The 22,104-nt window shown below is 39.6% G+C and overlaps 1 protein-coding gene across 1 annotated transcript in view; it reads right to left on the bottom strand.

Annotated features, from left to right (window-relative positions):
* Positions 1 to 22,104, bottom strand: part of UVRAG (UV radiation resistance associated) — a 254,299-nt gene that overhangs the window by 15,050 nt on the left and 217,145 nt on the right. Inside the window, exon 14 of the mRNA XM_074372672.1 lies at positions 9,930 to 10,021. Coding sequence (XP_074228773.1) covers positions 9,930 to 10,021 — 92 coding nt within the window. The remainder of the gene's footprint in view (positions 1 to 9,929; positions 10,022 to 22,104) is intronic.

The raw sequence follows: 22,104 nt of genomic DNA, 5'->3' as shown, positions 1-22,104 counted from the left end.
ACTGAGAACCTGCAACGTGGCTAGCTGGATTTGAGATGTGCTATTAAATATAAAATATACACTGGATTGAGAAGGTTTAGTATAAAAATAGGAATGTAAAATGCTTTATTAGTATTAAAAATATTGATTACATGTTGATAAGTTAGTCATTTATTGGAATTAAATCAAATATATCCATTAAAACTAATTTACTTATTTCTCTTCACATTTTTTTCATTGTGGCTGCCAGAAAATTCTACTGTACACATATGTGATTCAGACTATGATACGCTCTCAACTAATTAAGACATACGTAGAAAACTAACTTACCAGTGCTTTCTCTCCCTGAATGATAGGGCTATTGTTTCCCCCTCTTCTGTATGTTTCTTCATTGAGCATATATTATTTTATAATCAAAAGGAATGAATAGAAGGAAATAAGACACAAATAAAAATAGAAAAAGATCTCAGTTTGGCTCAAAGACTTGGTTGCTGGAGGTTGAGAAAAGCAGCCTAGGGATACCCAAGTGACCTTCTCACTGATGGAGGGTTAGCACACAAAGGATGTTGGCCAGCTGTTCTCCATCCTGACTGGAGACAGAAAAAAGCGGAAATGGGTGTTAACCGCAGAAGGGGGCTTGTAAGTTAAATATAGGGAAGAATTTCCTGAAGCGAGGGTGTTTAAACTCTGGAATGAGTTATGGAAGAAGCCTGGTCCCCCAAGGTCTTTTAAAACACTACAGATACCCATATGCCTTGTGTGTTCCTGTCTAGAGGCAACGAGATGACTTGTCAAGGTTCCTTCTGAAATAGCTATCTTAGAGTAAATAACTCCCATAAAACTTTCCTTTTCATTTATTTTTGACCAGGCTTCACTTTTCAGAATAAGGATGCCAGCCTGCAACAAGTACTCTGCAAGGCAAGCCCATCTGATACAGCTACCTTAAGTGGTACTCTTGAGACTTCAAAGACAATGTCGTTCGATCTAAATTTAAAAACCAACGTCAGCTAGACAACACGGTTTTTAAGTCCCTCAGGGGTCACCTGCCAGAAACTTGTTCTGAATTCAGCATGAGCAAATGATGGAGGGTAGGAAAGGAAATAGATTTGCTTTTAAAAAGTGTGGCTTTAAAAAAAAGGTTAACGCTGGATAGTGCCTCTTTTTCACAGATGAATGGTTTGGCTTAAAAGCTAAACTATCATATTATTAGCCTCTGATTTTAAAGAAAGATGGGCTCACTTGCTCTAGGATTTTCATTATTCTTAATTTGCTGAAAAAAATCTATTTTCTTAAAAATGTGTCAAAGTTCTTAGCTACTTTCTTTCTTGTTCATTCATTCATTCATTCAAAAAAAGCAGTCCAGCTTGATCCTATTTATAAAAAGGAATAGAGAACTAGATCAGAAATAGACCAGCAGAAAAACTATCTAGCAATTTTACCACCAAAGTGATATGCCCTTGCATAAAGCCACTAGTTGCTTCTCCCAAAGTCACATCATTAAACACTGGAAGGAAGCAGGAGAAATATTCCAGCAAGCTGCAGAATAGCCCAGGATACTTCTCCTCAGTGTTCTGTCCTCACAAAGGTCACCGAAATTGATGCAGTCTCTATAAAAACAGCAAGCACACCCAGTCCTAAAACATCAAGTAAGTCGGTCCAAGGCTGTGCTCCACCACTGTTAACAGACTGTCCCTGACGCGGGTTTCAGGCTTTAAGTCCTACATGACAGCGAGACTGAACAATGCATAAGAATATTTTTGCAGGTCATGTTCTTCAAAATATTTAATTTGTCTTATCTACTCATTTAGATTATAAACTAAACAACTGTCAACTAGGCAAAGGCAGGGCAAATCTTACACTTTTGAATTTTCTTTCGTCTCCTGCATAGCGCTATATGCCGAGGAGACAATCAACTGTTAAATGCATGAATAATACTTAATAATATTTTGTATAGTCCTTTTTAGTTTATAAACCACTTGGACAGACATTATCTCATTTGCTCCATACAAAACTATGCTTGAGAAAGAGGGCTAGTGCTATTAACTCCTTTTAAAAAACTGATACTCAAAACCAATTTATGAAAATTAAATGACAGCGCTGAAGTTGGAGCCTAGATTTTCTGATTCCCAAATCCAGTGTTCCTTCCACTGCATTGTGAAGCTTTATAGTTAGTAAAAATTAAACTTAAGAGTAAAAAATTCCATGTATAAAGCAGGACAGATGGTTTTGAAATCCTGCTTTTATCATGTCTTATTCTGAAAAAAGAACATGAAATTCAAGGAAGACAAACACTATAGACAAACATATGTTTAAAGCCAACCCATGTGCTTCCCTTAGTTTTCTTGTTTCTTAACCAGTGAAGTTGAAACATATAATCATTTTTGTTTCTTTTGGTCTTAAAGTTCTTAAATTCTTCACAAAGTTTTATGACTCTTAGTTTCCTACCTTTCTGAGGTAAATGGGGTAAAATAAGCAACAAAGAATGTTTTCACCAGAACTGCCTGACCTAATTTTGCAGTGTATTTTTCTAGTACTCCGGATTTGACTTTGGTAGATTTCCCTGGGGAAGGTAATAGGTGTTAGGAATTCAGTGGCAGAGAGACAGGAGGGTTAGGGAAGGGCAGAGAAGGAAAAAAATGACCACTAACTAACAAGGGGCAGAGCGGTACGATAAAAAGAACCCAGAGCTGACAGTCAGACAGTCTGAGTTTCTGGTCCCAGTTCCATCATTTATTATCATGTGACCCTGGCAAGTCACTTCCTATTTCTCAGTCTCGGTTTTCTGATCTGTAAAGTAGTGAACATCATCCTTGTCCTTCTCCCTGACATGTTGTTATAAGCTTAAATAAAAACATGGAAAATTTTGCAGATAAGAGACTTTTATTTTTCATAACTTCTAACTACAGGTGAGAGTTACCTAAGAAGGTAGGTACCAAAAAAAGCATGTAGAAAAACAGATTTGTAGAGCACTTATCTCTAAGGCTCCAGAAGGGTCATATGAAGGACTTAGGGAAAGTTCAAGGGAGATGGTGACTATTTTGTACCACTAATGTACAAGGCAGAGTGAGCCATTATTAGAACATGTGACCAAGAATCATATCCTATACATATTTGTAAGGAGATGACTGTAGATTTTCAAGGAGAAACAAAACACCTATAATAATAGATAATTATAATAAAGAATGGATTTAATTTTTAAAATAGACATATTAACTGTGATTCATTTAACAGATAAATTTAAGCTGACAGCTTAAACTTGCCTGGTCGCAGAGGACAGTATGTAGTAAAGTTGGTATCCAAACCTACAGTCTTTACATGCTCTTTACAACAGGGCAACTGTTTCCTTAAACTACTCTGGCCTATACCCCACTCTTCAAATGCTCAAATCTTTCTTGTGTTCCAGGTCCACTCAAATGCCATCTCCTTAGTGAAGGCTTGTCCAGTTCTCACCCACATCCCCCACACCAGGAAGCAAATGACATCCTCTGAATGTTCCAAATAACTTGTCTACCTTTCTTATAGTATTGCATACTTTTCTGTTGTCGATTATACATTGTTTGTTCCTATGTCATGTCCTCAATGAGACTATAAGCTCCTTGAATGCAAGTTCAAGGAGCACATTCCACAAGCAGAACAGGAAAGGACTTGTTCATTTGCTTACATGCTCATCCCTTACCTCCTTCCCCAGGGCCAGGCTGGGACCACAGGATAAGCAGGATGCAGCCCCCAGCCTCAGGCTGCTCCAAAGCCTAGTGGGTATGACTTGGTGGAAGAAGTGAACTTGAGCTACTGAGGGAGCTACGTATTTATTTCTGCACCTGCCTCTGTGCCTGCTGAGTGAGTGAATGAATGAGGTAGAACGTGAGCTGGATCTTGAAGTGAGGGCAACATTTGGAGAGGACAGAGGTAAAAGCAGGCGACTCCAGGTGGTGGGAACTTGTCCAAGAAAAGAACTGAGGTTAGAAATGAGCACGGCATGTCTGGGGGTGAGTTTAGAAGGGAGAGAGGGCGGTGGAGACATAATTGAGGCCCTGTCCCAGGACCTGGATGCTGGGACTCCCCAGCACAGCCTGTTCACAGCAACCACAGCACATAATCTCTTCAATTCAGTTCTAAACTCATCGTCTCACTGGCAGCCGTCAAGCAGCGGCTTGCACGTACATTCCTCCCTGACCGTAATTCAGCATGAGCATCAGCTGTGTGTGAGCGCGTCAATCTGAATCTTGGACCACTTTGTACTTAGCAGTAAAAGAAAGAAAAATGGGATGTTTAAGTGGCATGCTGGTGGCTGTTAACCAAAATATTCAAGGGTACAACCTCTGAACTGAAATCCTGCTTTTCAAAATTGTGTTTCTTGGCAGTTACAATGAGATCAGTGATCTGAGTATGAGAAAGTGGATTCTTCTTTTGGAAAGGGCTGGCATAAATCCCTGAGGACTGTGCCCCAGGTAACAGTGTTCATGAGGAAGAGGGATAGTTTTAGGATTGATCAAGTAGATGTTTTTGATATTAGATAAGAATTCTGTAATGTGAAAGAAAAAAAATCACTTCATGAAAAGAACTTTAATCACACTGTCTTTTCTTTAAAAAACAAAACAAAACAAGCTGTCACGTAACTCTGAAGCTCACCATGAGGAGGAACTCAGTGACTGCACTGATCCCCAGTCAGTCTGAAATCCTCGACTCCAAAAGAACATACAGCAATCTGCTTCCACAGGGACCAATCTGTGAATGGTTACAACCAACAGAAAATGGACGTGTTTTCTTTTACAAAAGATGTGAGAGTCTCCCTTAGGAATGGGAGTTTTTCTACCCTTTGCCCTACGGAGCACAGGCTTGGGAGGTAATTCCTCAGTCCATGGCTGCTCTTGGAAATTCTCAGATTTCCTCTGAGGCTACAAGTGTTTGTTCCAGCTTTGTTTAGATTTGTAACCTTCAGCCTGGCTTCCCACAGTGGCCTTTACTTGGATCGTGATGCAGTGTGCATTTTGTAGTACTTTGCATCTCTCTTAGTAGCCCATTTTTCATTACAGCACCATAAAGCAGGACCCACTATTCATGCAGGGTTCATGCGCTCGCACAGCTGGCACAGGGGGGCCTGACACAGACGTGTGAGCCTGGGCCTTAACGGGTTTACTACGTCAGTACCAGGAGACCTAGATTCCAGTTTTACTGCCACAGGTTCATGGGTCAAGCATGCTTGGAAAGGCATTTAATTTATCTGTACCTTAGAAATGAGAGTTGTTGGAAATGACAGTGTTTAGGAGGGGAAGGAGAGTCAGGCTGCAATGAGGAAGCATCTCTATATAGGCATTTTGGGTAAATTGTCTAAAGGGGTCTCAGAAGAAAGGGATCTAATCTCTAAATTTCCAGTAATTTGCTGTGATTTTGTTTCTTATTTTAAATATTTACTCCCCCCACCCCATTTTGTATTTGCGGTTTTGTATTCTTTTTCTTTAAAAGGGTTCCCAAATTGTATAAGCTCTAAGTACCACAAAACCCAGATTCTCTCTGTTCCTGAAATGAATCTTCATTCTAGCCAAGGTGGTCTCTTCTTTGTCAGTGAAGCCACTGTGCCTTTTCTAAAACTGTTCCCTCTATATGATGGGGTGGGGAGGAGGGTGGTAGGAGAGAAGGAAGAGGGAGAGCACATTCTAGACAGAGGGACAGTGAGTGTGATGACTCAGGGAAGAACATGTTCACGCTAAACAGAAGGCCAGGATACCGACCATACATGAGGGCGGGGCAGTGGCGGGGTCTAGGCAGACCACAGAAAAGAGCTTGGATTTTATTCTAGCCACTGAAGCCAGGGAGTGATTAAGATACAGCTAAAATTTTAAAAGATCACTCTGGCTACTGCAGAGAATGAACATAGGTGGGACAAGGTGAAATCAAGGAGACAAACTGGACTGGTGCAGTGTCTGGGTTAAGAGAAGGCGGTGGCTGGACTGGGGTGGGAGCAGTACAGACGGTGGGAAGCGGCCAGATCTTATATGTTCTCTGCAGGTAGAGATGACACAGTTTGCTGATGAACTAGGCTGGATCTGGTCGAAGTGAAGGAAAGAAGGAAATCAAGGATGATCCCCTGGTTGAGGGACTGGACAGATGGGGTGTCACGCGCTGAGCCGAAACAGCCTGGCGGAAGGACAGTTTTAGATACGCTAAGGCCGAGGTGCCTGTGTGACTCCAAGGGGAGCTGTCAAGTAGGTCTCTGGCTGTACAGAGCTCACAGGAGAGGTCTACGCTGAAAGTCTAACTTGAGGAGTCATAAGCACATATATGGTTTTCAAAACAGGGGCAGTGAATGAGGTCACATGGGAAAAAAGCAGAGAGAGAGAAAGAAGACGACTTCAGATGGGACCGTGAACTCCGTATTTAATGATCAAGTAAAGGAGGGGGGGACATGAAAAACAGAAAAAGAGCAGCTAAAAGGAGGAAGACCAGGCGAGGGTAGTACCGTGGAAGCCGAGAAAAGAGAATGTCTGAAGAAGGTAGGAATGGCCACCAAGGCCAAAGGCCACTAACTACAGACTAGGATAAGGAAGGAAAAGTGACCTTTGGGTTTGGAAACACAGAGCTTGGTTGGTACCTACCCAGATAAGAGGCATTTCAGTATACTGATAGAACTGGAAATCAGATTGGGGTGAGTTAATGAGAAACTGGAAAAAGAGGACATAAATAGACTTATAATCACCATAAAAATTTAATCAGGTGTTAAAAAGCTATACTTCCCTCCTTAACAAATGAAAAACACTAGGCTTTTCAGACCTTCAAGACGCAGATACAGATCATTCTTATCTTCCATAAACTGTTCCAGAGAACAGAAAAGAAGGGAAAGAGCCTCAATATATTTCATGAAGCTGTTATAACCTTGCTACCAAAACCAGACAATGATTAATATATGAGAAAGAAAAATTATAGGCTAGCCTCATCTCAGTTCATAAAGGTAGATATTCTAAAAATATTAGCAAATTGAATCCAACAATATATGAAAAAATAATACATCACGACCAGGTAGAGTATATCCCAGGAGGCAAAGATGGTTTAACATCAGACAATGTATTAATAGCTATTAACACAGTAAAGAAGAATATAGTATTATCTCAATAGATTCATAATAAGTATTTTATAAAACTCAAAATACATTCATGATTTAAAAAAAAAAACTCTTAGTGAGCTGGGAATAAAAAGAAACTTCCTTTCGCTAATAAAGAATATCTACCCAAACCTGCAATAAATATAATATTTAGTGGTGAAAAGAAGCCTTCTTTTTAAAGTCAGAAATAAGACAAGGAAATCCACTATTGCTGCTCTTCTTCCATAATAAAACACCAAGACAAGAAAAAGTAATAAAAGTTGTAAAAATAGGAAGAAACAACACCATCATTCACTAAAAAAATATGACCGTATACACATAAAGTCCAAGAGAATCTAAGATTAACCATTATAATTAATGCTGGCAAGGTTGCTGGATATATTCTCAAAATACAAAAATCAGTGGTGTTCCTGTAGAGCCACAAACAAGTTGGATGTTGTAATAAAACACTTATAACAGCAACCAGAATGGGAAGCTACCTAGGATTAAGTATGTAATCAAAGATGTGAGATCTTTACAAAGAAAATTTTAAAACTTCACTGAAGTATGTTTAACAAACAGAAGAAAACATATAAAAAGATACCAGTTCATAGTTAGGAAGACTCAGTATCATAAAGTGGTCAAATCAAATACAATTCATGAGTTAAGAAAAGCCAAGAGTTTTGAAGAAGAACCGTAAGAAAGCGTCTCACCCTACCAGATACCGAGAAAGCTGGGGAAATCTTCATCCTCCTTTGCTATGAAGGAACGTGATTTAGGAGTAACACTCCTGGCCTCTCTCCATCCTCCCACTCACTGGTTCTTAGAGGAGGAGGGCCTTTTCTGATAGGCGAATTTAGAGGGAAAAATGAAATCTGTGTATTCTTGGCTTAGCACCATCTGGGTTCCTGCAGGAGTCACCTGACGGCTCTCTGTAGCAGAGCTCAGGGTCTGCCTCTGTGGGGAGAGCCTGGGGTTCTCCAGTTCACATTATGATTGCAAGAGGAAGTTTAATTTTGAATGATGTCTTTGCAAGCCCTTTTTATTATAGATCTAAAGCTGCATTTTCCAAGTGGATTTATCAGTAATAAAACTGACATTTTGATTTCTATTAGTCTGTCTCTTGTACCTCCCCTCTCAAATAGTTCCACATGTCGGGGGAAGACGGATGCTCAAACCTCAACAGGACTTAGAGAAATTACATCTCCTATTAATTAAAAATGTGGTACTAGCCAATCTAGACAGATAAAGCACTGAAGCAGAATAGGGAGCCTGGAAACAGATGCATGTATGTAACTGAACTTGAGATATGAAAGGGATGGTGTTATCAGTGACAAAAGATAAGATTCTTCCATAAGTGATCCTGGGACAACTTGCTGTCTGTACTGAGCAAAATTTACTTAGCTGATCGATCAGGTAGTGTTGCGAGTTGCCTCTTTTTTTGATTTTAGGTTACTTACCATTTGGGTTATGAAATCTTTCATGAACTATATATACCTTGTTTCCAACTAGATCACAAATCCCTTGAAGGCAGGGCTTGAGCCTTAAACTTCTTGTTAGTTACTCTCCACAGTGCCTATCAAGAGCTTTACACAGACAATGTTAAATAAATACATGTCTGCTAGTTTTTATTATTATTATTATTATTATTATTATAACAATTATTTTACATTAAAATTCAATTCCTTGCCCTTATTTCTCAGGGTATACACGTCCATATCTACACTAAGTTTTTTGTAATTATTTTGATATTCTGAGCAGAATTCTTTAGACGATTGTGTATTTTTGCCTAACAGGGGTCCTACCTGAAATCAGACACCTAGAATCTGCATTCTGAAGATTCTGTGAGACAAAAATCAAAAACGTCGCAGTACAGGTAAATCAGAGATGTCGTTTTCTTATTATCCTCAAGGCGTATCCTTTATGCCAAAGAAGAAAATGAAACTGTTCTGGTACCTTCCTTCCCACAGATGATTTTTCCACCTAGCATCTCATTTCATCCTCATCACACACTGGTGCGATGAGCAGGGCAGGGATTATAGATGAGGAAATGACGTTTCAGAGAGGTAGGTTTTTGAATTCACAGAGTGAATTAACGAAAGATCTGGGATCAGAAGCCAGTGCTCTTTAGAAGAAACCGTGCTATTCCCCAGTTGTCTAACTCTAAAAGCCTGATTTGAGTTCACACGATTTTGTTAAGTTACTGCCCATCATCCAAGGATTCGAATTAACTAAATAACTAGAGCCAACACTTTGTTTATTTAAGTTAAGTGAATCATCTCATGTCTTCTTTGCATCAGACTTTCCCTCCCCCTCTTTGTTGAAAAGGGTCATGTCCATCCTGACAAAGTGCTTTTATGCAGCAGCTTCCCTTCTTGGTACAACGGGCACTGACATCAAATATGAGAAACATTCTAGTATATGTCTCCTGGTCTCAGACTAGGTCCTGATGGCCTGACCTATTCCTTGTCAGCTTTCTTCCCTTAGCTCTCACCGCCACTGATCCTGATCTCACTCTGTCCTTTGCCTGTTTTCTGGAAAATCCCTGGGGGCTCCATGTCTCCCTTTTATGAAGCACATAGTTGTCCTCCAGTCTCTGCCTCAGCGATGCACTCCAGGATTTCCTGCCCAGACAAACTTCTGATGATCAAACATGACCCCTTGGGACCTCCCCTATTCCATGAGGGCTTCACCCTCTTAGCCAGACTGGAGCTGAGACCTACACAAGCAGGATGGCTGCCTTTCCTTTTCTTCAGATACCTTCTTATAGAAGAAAACCCAGAAGGCAGGTGTAGAGCAATGTGGAAGTCAGGAGAGTTTCCTAGCTTTATTATCCACATTACAGTTTCAGGGTATCAGAGATAAAAGTACTCACCACCTGACCATCAGTCCATGCTCCATGAAGTTTTTCAGGTTAGGGAGGGTTTGCCTCAAGTCTGGAGTCCCTAGTCCATGTTGATATCTTAGCTGCAAAGGCGGAAAAATAGAATTAAAAGGAATTTGGGCAGACACTAGGCAACGCTTCCCAAACATAATCCATTAAACATTTTTTATTTTTCCTTTTAAACTCTGAAAGAGGAGATGTGAATGTGCGATCCCAACATCACCACCCACACTCTTCAGATGGTGTTTAAAGGCAGGCTCCTCGTTTCCTGTTCCCTTGCCCCCATGGTTGGAGAAGACTAAGAATGACCAAGTCAGGGATTAGGATATTTCACACACCCTAGTAGGGTTTGCTAACATCAACTCCAGGTATATATACCGAAAAACCAGGGGTTCATTTTAGATACTGAAGGCTGGTAGTACGCACTCTGAGCACATTCAGCCCTTCTTTCACTGAGCCTTCCCTTTGTACAATCAGGAGTAAGGGTCGTGTTGTATCCATCACTGATGCCCAAGTGTGTCTGACACAGTGCTAGTGCTCAGTCGATGCTTATTACACAAATAAAGGGCAAGCCACTTTAGACAGAGGCTGTGCTTTACATTATTTTTCTTGTGTATCTAACTTTCGTCTTTGTCCAGAACCAGAGCACAGAGCTGTAGAGCTAGCATGAGGAAACAATGGCCTGCTGGCAAGATCTGTTCTTAGTTTTATTTATTTCTGCTAAAGGTTGATTTTCTCAGATTCAGTGTTTGTCTATGTGCCTTGAGTAACTTGCTAAATGGTTTTCATCTGTCTGTTCCTTGCTTCCTCTCACTTTGTCTCTGAATACCATCTGCTTAACCAACTATAATAGAGATGGGAGGTGAGCAGACGTGCATGTTCATCCACACTCTCACACATACACTGCACAGGAAGTGTACGACACAGCCTTGTATTTTTCATGTGACATAATATATATGAAGAAAGTACTTTGTAAACTGCACACTGGGTACAAATGTGAAGGGTCATCAGTCTTGAAGTTTTATTTTCCAGCACCTAAATTTTTCCAGCACCTAAATGCAGCGAAGTTAAACTTTTAAATATTTTCCTTATTTAAAAAAATAAAACCACTACCAACAAAACAAAGGAAGTCCTCTTTTATTTGTATCAAGTACTCAATTGATTTTTCACTTGTGTGAGTGAACGGCATTTTAACAGAGAAAGAGTTCACTCTCACTACATTGAACTTTTAAGGAAAACCCCAAAACCTAATCAGTTCCCTTGAATGGTCTGAATACACACATAAAGTAAGGAGGGAGAAACATAGAATGTTAAAGCTAAAATGTATCTTGAATATTATTTAAGCCAATCCTTTCCTTGAGCAGATGGGAAAACTGAAGCCCAAAAAGGGGAAGGAAATTCTCCAGCGTCACATGTTTTAATGGCAAAGATATTATTAGCCGGAGCCTCTTTTTCACAACCATGCTACTCCATCAGCTACCCCAAAGTCTGAGGAAAAAATTGGTTTTAAAGAAACAACTTGAGAAGACAAAGGGAAAATATTTTTTTCCTTTTCCAAAGCTAGCTTGGTGACCTAAATCACCTCCTGAGATTTGCTGACCTTGAATTATAAGATCTCCTCCATATTAAATGACATCACTTCTTATATTAATATAAAAGCATTTTTTCCATACATTGATAAAAGCAAAATGGCTGACATCCCAATATGACATTCCTGAATTCATTGTTTCAATAAAAAAGTGAAATTGTTTACACATGGCACAGAAATTTCACCTGTGATTCATACTGAAAAATATTAAATATTCCCCCCTCAAAAAAACCCACCCCATACTAAAATAACACTAAGCTATGTGTCCCGGAGCCAGTACATAGTCAATTGCCTGCCCCAGGCTCCACAGTGGAACAATGGAAGGTGGGTGTTGAATTCTTTTCAGAGACCACAATGAAAATTTCTAAGTCTGATTTCAACTAAGAAAAGAAAATGCGGGAATTTCAAGCCTCCACCCAGGTCTTAACTCCTCATTTGCTGCAAAGCATTATTAATTTTATAAAAGAATCTTCGGATATTACAGCTTAAAGAGATCACAGAGATCATCTTTTCCAACCTCCATCCTTTCATACATGAAGACACTAAGACTCAGTCAGGCAAGTGTCCTGCCCAAGGTCTCAGGCTGCTAAGGGACAAAGTCAAGGCTACAACCTCTTAAAAACAACTCTAAAATGTCACCTTTTTCATTTTCAACATACAGAACTAAAATAGAAATTGACACATAATCTGCATATACTAAAATTTTAAAATAAAGTTTACATACTGGTTACTAAGTCTAAACTACTAAAAGGCTTATATGAATGAAAAAGCAAAAGTTCTTTGCTCTGCCATAGTAACCACTTCCAGTTGTTTCTTCTTTACCTTCATATTTCTAAATAATATCCTTATATTAATATTTCTTATTCTTTCCCTCCCCGTTTGGACATCATGTGTGTTCCTTCTATGAAAAATGAGCATTTAGCTCTCTTACAGTACTCTTTTCTTAGCACATTTTCGCCTTTCAACCACACGTTACCTAGTAACTTTTTATTAAAAAACATGAGGGTGTAACTGTCTACCCTCCAAATCTACTTCTCCTCATCCTCTCAAGATGTTCAAGTATTTTTGAACATACATTTTTTTGTTAAATCAATTTGTGGTGTTTACCTTACATATACAAAAATACTGCTCAGTGCTATGCCATGTAATATACTATTCATTTTTTGCCCCTTCATTTGTTTTTCCTGAAGGGATGACTGCCATTTCCCCCACTCTTGGAGTACCTGTCTTGTTGATAGTATGACTTGTTGAGTGCCTGTGTACCAATCGCTCTAGATCCTTCCCCAATTACGACAGAACCTTAAATCCTCCCCAATCTGATGAGAGGCACTCTATAACCTACCAAGCCCATTTCCCCCTGGTGCACATCATAGTGACTTGATATTTCTATACCTTACAAAGTGATCACTATGATAAGTCTAGTTAGCATCTGTCACCACACAAAGATATTGCATAATTACTGACTATATTCCCCACACTGTACACTTCATCCCTGTGCCTCACTTATTTTATAACTGAAAGTTTGTACCTTTTAATTACCCTCACCTGTTTCACTCAGCCCCCACTACCCACCCCCTCCACCCCTCTGGCAACCACCTGTTTGTTCTCTGTAGCTATGACTCTATTTCTGTTTTGTTATCTTAGTTCATTTATTTTGTTTTTTAGATTCCACATATAAGTGAAATCATACAGCATTTGTTTTTGTCTGACTTACTGCACTTTGCATAATACTCTTTAGTTCCATCCATGTTGTTGCAAATGGCAAAATTTCATTCTTTTTTATGGCTGAGTAATATTCCTGTGTGTGTATGTATGTTACATCTTCTTTATCCATTCATCTATTGATGGGCACTTCCATATCTTGACTATTGTGAATAATGCTACAGTGAACATAGGGGTGCAAATTAATGTTTTTGTTTTCTTGGAAAAATACCCAGAAATGGAACTGTTGGATTGTATGGTAGTTTTATTTTTAATTTTTTGAGAAACCTCCATACTGTTTTCCATAGTGGCTACACCAACAGTGTACAAGGGTTCCTTTTTCTCCATATCCTCATGAACACCTGGTATTTCTTATCTTTTTCATAATAGTCATTCTGACAGGTGTAAGGTGATATCTCATTGTGGTTTTGATTTGCACTTCCCTTATAATTAGTGATGTTAAGCATCTTTTCATGCGTCTATTGGCCATCTCTGTGGCTTTGGAAAAATGCATTCAGGTCCTCTGTCTATTTTCCAATTGGGTTGGTTTTTCTTTTTCTTTTTTTTTTTTTTTTTGATGTTGAGTTGTATGAGTTCTTTGAAAATTTTGGTATCATTTGCAAATATCTTTTCGGATTCAGTATGTGGCCTTTTTGTTTTGTTGATAGTTTCCTTTGTTGTGGAAAATCTTTTTAGTTTGATGTAGTCCCATTTGTTTATTTTTGCTTTTGTTTTCCTTGCTAGTGAGTTCTCGCTATAGGAAAACTTTTATGCTCTAATTCTGATTATTTCCTATCATCATTATTATTGGGCTTTTTTTTTTTTTTGTCTCCTCCATCTCCGTTTTCTGTTACTTCTGGGTTTCCTTTTTTCTTTTTCTTTTGCTTCAGACTTTAAAAGAAATGTCAGAGGCTTTTCTTTCTTTAATGTCAAGTAATCTTTAGTTGTCAGTTCATCTTTAGCAATGAGACTTTAAAAAGCTGTCAAATAGTCTGCGCACTGGCAGTGCTTGCTGACTAGGGTGTTTTGCTGCAAAATGAGTGGATGAGCCCTTTCTGTAGGGGACACGCCAATCGAGTAGCTCTCAATGCTGGGACTATTTTTTCTCAGACGGCAACCTCCAATCTTTTGCCTGAGGAATCTAACCTGGATTGCATTTTGGGAGTTAAGCAGGAAAAAGTGATTGGGATGCTCAGGGTTGGTATGCAGGGCTTTGACTGAATCCTCTTGTTTTCAGTAAGACATCTTACCTCTTGCCCCAGCATCCCAGGCAGTTCAGAGTTCAGAGCTTCTTGGGCTCCATTTTCTTCAGAAAGTAAACTTCCAGTCACCCACTGGGGTGTGTGCAGGGGTAGCTGCTTGCTTATGCAGAGTGGGGGGAGTGAACTACTTCTCTTTCTAGAGACTTTGAACTAATCCTCCCATTTTTCAACCTATTCCTTATCTTACACTCTATGAGGTACTTGATACTTCCAAATCCTACATTCTTCTGGAGTTCTATGGCTTGAATTACATTGCTTCTTGAAGGCTTTAGGAGTTAGTTTTCTCCATTCTGCCAACTCAGTTTATCACTCATTTATTTACTTATGATTTTCTAAAATGTTGTCGACTCTACTACACCTGCTGCTGCACCACTCTGGCCGAGAGCTCTCTTTCCGGTCTCCAAGTCTCTCTCTAGGCATCCTACATCGGGTCATATTCTATCCACTCTCAAAGAGCCAACACCAGTCTGTCTCCTGTACAAAGCTCTCTCTAATTACTCCAGGAAAAGGGGCATTTTACCCTTCTCCCAAACCCCTTCCTACATCTCCTTTCCTTTTCTGTCTTTGGAAAGCCCAGACTAACGGAAAGATACTTGATAAACATTAAGTTAAATTAATGCTGTATGGGAGGGAATGAGCGACATGACGACATATTGGAATGAGCTTAAAGGCAGAAGATCTGGGTGTGAACACCAGTGCTGTTACTTACAATTGTTTGACTTTGGGTTTTTAAGTGGGGATGTTGTCTGCCTTGTAAAGTTAAGTTTAAGATAAAGTATATAGAGTACCCCAAACAATATCTGGTACACAGTAGGTGCTCAATAAAATACACCTGTTCTCATCATGCTACAAATATACCCTCTACGCTATCATCATCACCATTACACCTACCACTAAGCTGGGCATTAAACTGGTGCTCAAAAATGGTTTATCACTTAACTAATTAGGATGAGATCCAGAAAAGGAGAAAAACAGAATTCAAATAAAAGGAAAAAAATCTTAAGAGTATATAGTTCACTTTTTTAAAAGCTAATTTTTACTAATTTGCTCAGTTTCTGACTACAGGCACTCCAGAGAGTCAGCAATAAACACATATACATATCAGTATCTTTAAAATAATTACCTAGTGAAACGGAAAGACTGACACAAGATGTGGGTGGTCAGGAGACCTGGGTGACAGACACACCCATGACGTATAACCGTGAGCAAGTTTGGCACGTTCACAATGCGAGTGATCAAGGCACATGGGTCCTTTCAGCCCTTTTTCTGGTTTTGGTCGCTTCTGATGGTGTCAGAAGCCAAAGTTGGCTAAGAGGGTGTCAAATTTTGTTCACTGAAAGGTAAGGTTTGATGGAAGAGTCTACAAAGGATACAATTCTGGGCACCTTAAGGGACGTATATAAAAATGGAGGGAGTAAAATGGGGTTCAGGCTTATGCTATACTAGACAGGTAAGGACGACCCACTATTAAAATGTAAATACTCCAGGAGAGGAGCAAATCAAAATTTTTAGTAAGTATTTCTTCAACAAGTTAACTCTCTGGTAAGGTACTGGTAGAAACAAGAAGAAAAAGAAGGAACGAGGCCAAGGAGAAAAGAATAAGGATAGACAAAGGGGAGAAAGAACAATATTTACTAAGTTCCTACACATGCCATTCATACAACAAATATTTACTCAGTGTCCACCAGGCTAGGCACTGTGAGTCAGCTCTCTGTCTTTGGAACGACCAGCCTGGACCCACAGTCTGTTCTCACCATATCATGGATGTAACCTTGAACGAGGTACATAACCAACCTAAGCCTTGTCTATAAAACAGGACCAACAGTGTTTGTCTCATACAATTGTTGTAAGAGTTCGATCAGGATTTTTACAGAGAATAGAAACCCCTGAGGCCAGACTGTTAGAGTATTCATTAAAGCCGCTGAGGGGCTACCACTACTGGGTTTTAAGTGGGAAACTGAATGAGGAAAACAACCCCAGAGGCACCTGTGAAGGACAGGTTAACAGACCAAAGTCCTCTTTTCTCTAAGAAATCTTACTTCAACCTTCCATCCAAACCTGCCCTGACCAACCACCATCAGCACCACACTTCTCCCAAAGCAGCTCCCTCTGCTCTCACTTTGGATCAGGGAAGGCAGAGGCCAAGAAACCTGGGCAAATAAAATATTGCTTTGGGTCTGTCTAACTGCTTCAAATTAGTCTCTGAAATAAACACCTTTTGTAACAACTTCCTACTGCACCACCACCCAGAGTCTAAGCAGTTTTTAAGTGGGATTTTGGTTTCAATTAGCTTGAATTTCAGCTCTACTCTGACTGGTTTAGAACTCCATGGGAGCAGTTAAATTTTTGTGCAACTCTCTGGTAGGCTAATAGGTGAAAACCACACACAGATGATAAATTAGATGAGAAGTGGGGAGAAGCAATGTTCAGTGGTTTTCCTGAAGAAGTGAACAAATGCTACTGTCTACTAGCAAAAGAAAATCCCTATACTGAAATGACCAGGAAGATCTATCTAGCTTTGTGGTTACTGGAACACAAAAAAAGGGGAAGAAAACCAGAGCAAGGAATACATCCATCCCTCAACAGACACCTATGGCCATGTCAAGTCCATTACCTATCTTCTGTTTTCTTCTCCCACATCACCTTTCTGTATAAAAATACGGTATTTTTTCAAAGCCACATGGTGGGTTCATCTCAAATCACTATGTAGGCAGATCAGCCATGATGCTAGAGCTCTTGTAGTTGAAATAAACTAGTTCATACAGCTTGATAAATGGTGCTCCACTGACTAGGTAAGACCCTTTGCAGCTCTGGAGATCATATTTAAAAATAAGTGTGCCTGTACTTTTGAGAAAATAGATGCAGAGTTCTTGTACTCAGTGAACATCCTCCTATTGAGCTAAGAGGTCTAATTTAATATCAAAGGGCTCAACTTTATTTTTATTTTTTAAACACAATTTTTCCAGGCCAGGAAAGACTCTGGGGGTTCAAGAATCATTTTGTCATTTAGGTTTTGGCAGGAAAAATTCGGTTTAGACGACGCTCTCTCTCCCTCTTTCTCTCTCTTACCCTTCCAAACCTTATTCATCTACACAAGGCCACTTATTGCGTGCCTTATGAGTTCCATATGGGACCTGAGCTAAGCTGCATGATACGTTTGATACAAACCGTCTGTTACCGTGAGGGAATGTGGATTAATACAATGCTTCAGTAGAGGTTACGAACAGATCCACACTTTCGTGATGGGATTAGAGTGAATGTGACTACAAAGAGAACGGGTCTGGAGGAACTGAGAAAATAAGAAATTAAAAATGTACACATGCATCAAAGACTTAACTTTAGAACTCTGGCTTATGTAGTCAAAAATCTCTAGAGGACTAGTTATCGATATTTCAATTCATTTTTAAATGCTAAGGTTTTACTGACATAAAAAGAACTAGATTAAGAGCTTTAAAAAAAGGGCACCACCACGTCAAAAATGAAATCTGCCTTCCTAGAAGAAAATACAGCTCTTTCAAAGATATGGAAAAGCTACTTAAAGAATATTTAATACAAGCAATAACATTGTTTCTCACAGTGAGTCACTGCAAATATATACCTCGAAGGAAAAGTATAAAAACTTGATTATGGGCCTCTTGCTGCAAGAACAACCTAAGTACTTTTCCATCCTCATTTATAAACCTTGCCAGTTCTTTTCCAAAACAGGTATGTTATAATGTAAATACCGGACACAGCTGAGGCCTGCCATTCTGAAGTCTGAAGAGCCTACAAGTCAAGTCTAAAAGGTCTTAGGAGTAAGAATGGAGAAGTTTCTTCTATTTCTCCTCCCAATCATACTACCAACTACTCTTAGAATCATGGGGTTCATATTTGAGCTAAATGGCACTTTGAGAGCATCAATCCACCTGCTTCATTTACCCTGGGAGGTAAGTGAGAGGTTAAGTGGCCTTGCTAAGGATAACCAGGTTGAGTCCAGGGACCAGAATCTGAGTTTGTAAGTTCTAATCACAGGCTCTTTTCTTTGCATCATATGTTGTTTTTAACGAGGTACAGGTTATATCTGAGCCAAATTTATCATTATAAAATCTGTCATATTAAAAACACTTCAATTAAGATGGTCCTTTGCTTCAGATTCTTATGTCTGCCAGAAAATAACTAGAAGCACTATTAAACTGATGCAACTCTGGGGTCAACCTAATCTGTAAGTGTGGTCTCCATCACTGCCAGTTCTTGCGAGTTACTGAGGAGGGTCACTCAGCATACTGCAAATACACAAGCAAAGCACAACTGGAAATTTATCACAGGCAAGTAAATCAGACCCTTGATAGCACTGTAATCAGCTTTAACTAGTGGTCATCAAAGAAAGGTTATGTTCTCTGGAGGCTGGAGGCTATGTGAGTGGACAAACTTGTGTAGGATCCATCAGAGCAGATGTTCACAGTGTCAGGACCAGGAGGCTCCGCCCTGGCTCCCTGCCCTTGTATGAACAGTCCTGTGCACTCTGATATGCCTCAAGCTACCTCATAGTGACCTTTGGCCAAATCTGGATTCCTGATACCCTTGGGAGCTGAAACCTGTTCCCTAAATGGATCAAGTTTAGCCATTTCTGCTTCCAGTTCACTGGCTTTGATCTTGGAGTGGAGAGCTGGATCAGGTCAAGGAGACCACAGTTTAACAGAGCAGAGACAGTTTTCTAGAATGTCTTATAAATGGAACTGTAGAATATTTAGCTTCTGGTGTCTGCCTTCTTTCATTTGCTTTTGAGATTCACTCATGCTGTTGCATGTATGAGTACTTGGTTCCTTTTTATCGCTGAGCAGTATCCCATTGTATGACTATACAACAAATTGTTTATCTGCATGCTGGTTGGTAGACATTTGGGTTGTCCCCTGTTTGGGCTATTATGAATTAAGGTGCTATAAACATTTGGGCACAGGCTTATGTTTGGAGGCTCAGAGGTAGAGTTAATAAGCGGTAGAGCTTGATTTTGTACCCTGGTTTGTCTGACTCTAGCACTCTGAACTCTTAACCACTGAAGACTGAAAATGATATTGGGAATACCAGTAACATTTACTATTCTTCTCGATTTGCAGCCTGTGGCCAGGCATGGGACCTGATGGCTTACTTACATCATCTCATTTAATCTTCATAATGACCCCAAGAGATAGGCTGTATAATTCCTATCCTACACATGACAAAGTTGAAAAGGTTAAAGGAGTTGTCTGAATTTTCACAGGTAGCAAGCAGAAGAGCCGGGCTTTGAACTCAACTCTGACATGTCACATCCCCACACACAGTTGAAACACTGCTTACAAGTTGGTTTAAAAAGATTGTTTTCTCATTCCTCATTTAATTCCAATACTTAGAAAGAGACTCTCAGCTCTTCAGGGAAACACTTTCCTTCTCTTGATATTAGACATGTGACAACAGTTGCATCTCGACTCAGCTGTTATCCAGTCAAGCTATACATATTTAAGTTGTTTAAAATCTTTGCTTGTAAGTTAATCCCTACAGCCTCCTCATCATTCTTTATGTCTCTGAACTTCCTCCAGTTTCCCTCAAAGTATCCAGTAATGAGGTGCCCTAAATGGAACAGTTTTCCAGAATGCTCTTTTCTCTTATTAATGTTTTTTCCCCTTAAAATATTAATTTTACTATAATATCTACTTCATGTCTTGTGAGATTTTTTTTGTGGAATTCTGACCTCACTCGAATTGCATTAGAGTCCAAGCCCCTGTGTCCATTGTTCAGTTTCTCTGGTTGACCGTAAATAAATGGAGCTTCCAAAAAAAGAAAAGCAAAACCAAAGAACTACAAAATGGTAATTAACTGTGAAGTGCACACTGCCCCTCCAACTGGACGGATGCTCTTACAATTTGGTCTGTAATAATTTTGCTCTTCTTTGGATTGCACAATTCATTTAACAGAAAGTATAATTAAGTCATTAGATATGTAATCTCCTACAGGCAACGTGTGCAAGGTGTGACAGGGTATCACAAAGTGACTCAGCCATGGACACCACCCCGAAGGAGCTTGCCTCTTAAACAAATGACAACTAAGTGAACCCAGAAGCAAGTACAACTTTCTACAAGAGCCTGAGGGGTGGGAGAACAGGCAGAATTTTCAGATGACCCCCATGACCTTTAGCCCTGGGGTTACTCCCCTGGTTATTTTATGGTTATGGCAAAGGGAGATTATCTGGACAGGCATAGTCTAATCACAGGAGCCTTTAAAAGCGGAGAGTTCTCTCTGGCAGGCAGCAGAAGGAAAAGTTCTGAGAGATCTGAGCTGTGAGAAGGGCTTGATGGGACATTTTGGTCAGAAGATGGAGGGGCCATGTGAGAAGGAATGCAGGGGGCCTCTAGGAGCGAAGAGTGGCCCTGGCTGAAAGCCAGCAAATAAGCGGGAACCTTAGACCTACGGCAGCAAGGGACTGGATTCTGCCAACAATTTAAATGAGCTTGGAAGTGGATTATTCCCAAGAGTCTCCAGATAGGAGTCCAGCCTGACCAACGCCTTGATTCTGGCCTTTTCAGCCCCCAAGCAGAGAAACCAGATGAGCCTGCCCAGAGTTCTGACCTACAGAACTCAGAGGTACAAACATGCATGTTGTGTAAGCTGTGAAATTTGTGCTAATTTGTTATAAAGCAAGAGAAAACTAATACAGGTGGAAAAGTTTACTTCTGCCCTTTACCTGAAGATACCTGGAGTGAATGCATGGTGAGAATGTGGCCTGAGCAGCTCCTCAATGGGCAGGTAACACTGGGTGTCTACCATGTGTCAGGCACAATGGGGACAGCTCTCCACAAGGACACGGAGGTTTTAGTTAGCGAATCATATTTTGAACATGAAATACATGCTGGGATATACTTTAAGTGCTCAAGGGGAAGGGGTTTGAGACACTGAAGAATTATCCCCAACTTTATCTATTTTGAGGAGTCTGAGTTTTTGTTCTCCAGATTCTCTAAAATATTTTGTAAGATCCTGTCAGGCTCAGAGCCAAATTTGGATGTTCAAGTTTTTGGAAGACAGACTGAAAAACTAAAGAATAGATGAATTAACTAGTTCAGAACAGGACAAAATCTTTGGTTGTTAAAGCAAAGCACAGCATTAAGTGACCTTGTTTATCAAACTGGAAAAACATACCAGATTGTATATAATGATCTTTTTTAAGTATAATGGTCACAAGTCAAAAACCACAATATAAATAAAGATGTTCACTACCTACCACAGTTAATTAACACAAATCAGGTAAGAGAAAGAATTAAAAACTAGAAAAACTGGGGGGAGGGGAAGAGGTAAAAATGACCAATTTTTAGAAATATGATTATACATCTAGAAAATCTAAGCAAACCAACTGAAGACTCATCACAAATTGAGTAGAAAATTTAAGAACAAAAATTAGTAGTCTTCCTTTATATAAATAACAGTGAATTAGACTCTGACACGATGCCTTTTTTAAATAGCAACAAATATAAAATATCTACAAAGAAATATAACCAAATGGTGAGATCTACATCAAGAAAACCTTAATATTCTATTAACACTCTGACTGCCCACTGTGGAGTGGGTGCCCTTGAGGAAACACAACTGTCACTCAGATTTGTGTGACATG

This window comes from Camelus bactrianus, chromosome 10, assembly GCF_048773025.1.
Source record: "Camelus bactrianus isolate YW-2024 breed Bactrian camel chromosome 10, ASM4877302v1, whole genome shotgun sequence".
In the NCBI taxonomy this organism is placed as follows: Eukaryota; Metazoa; Chordata; class Mammalia; order Artiodactyla; family Camelidae; genus Camelus; species Camelus bactrianus.
Note: the sequence above shows the minus strand (reverse complement) of the source record. Positions and strands in the feature narration are given on the sequence as shown.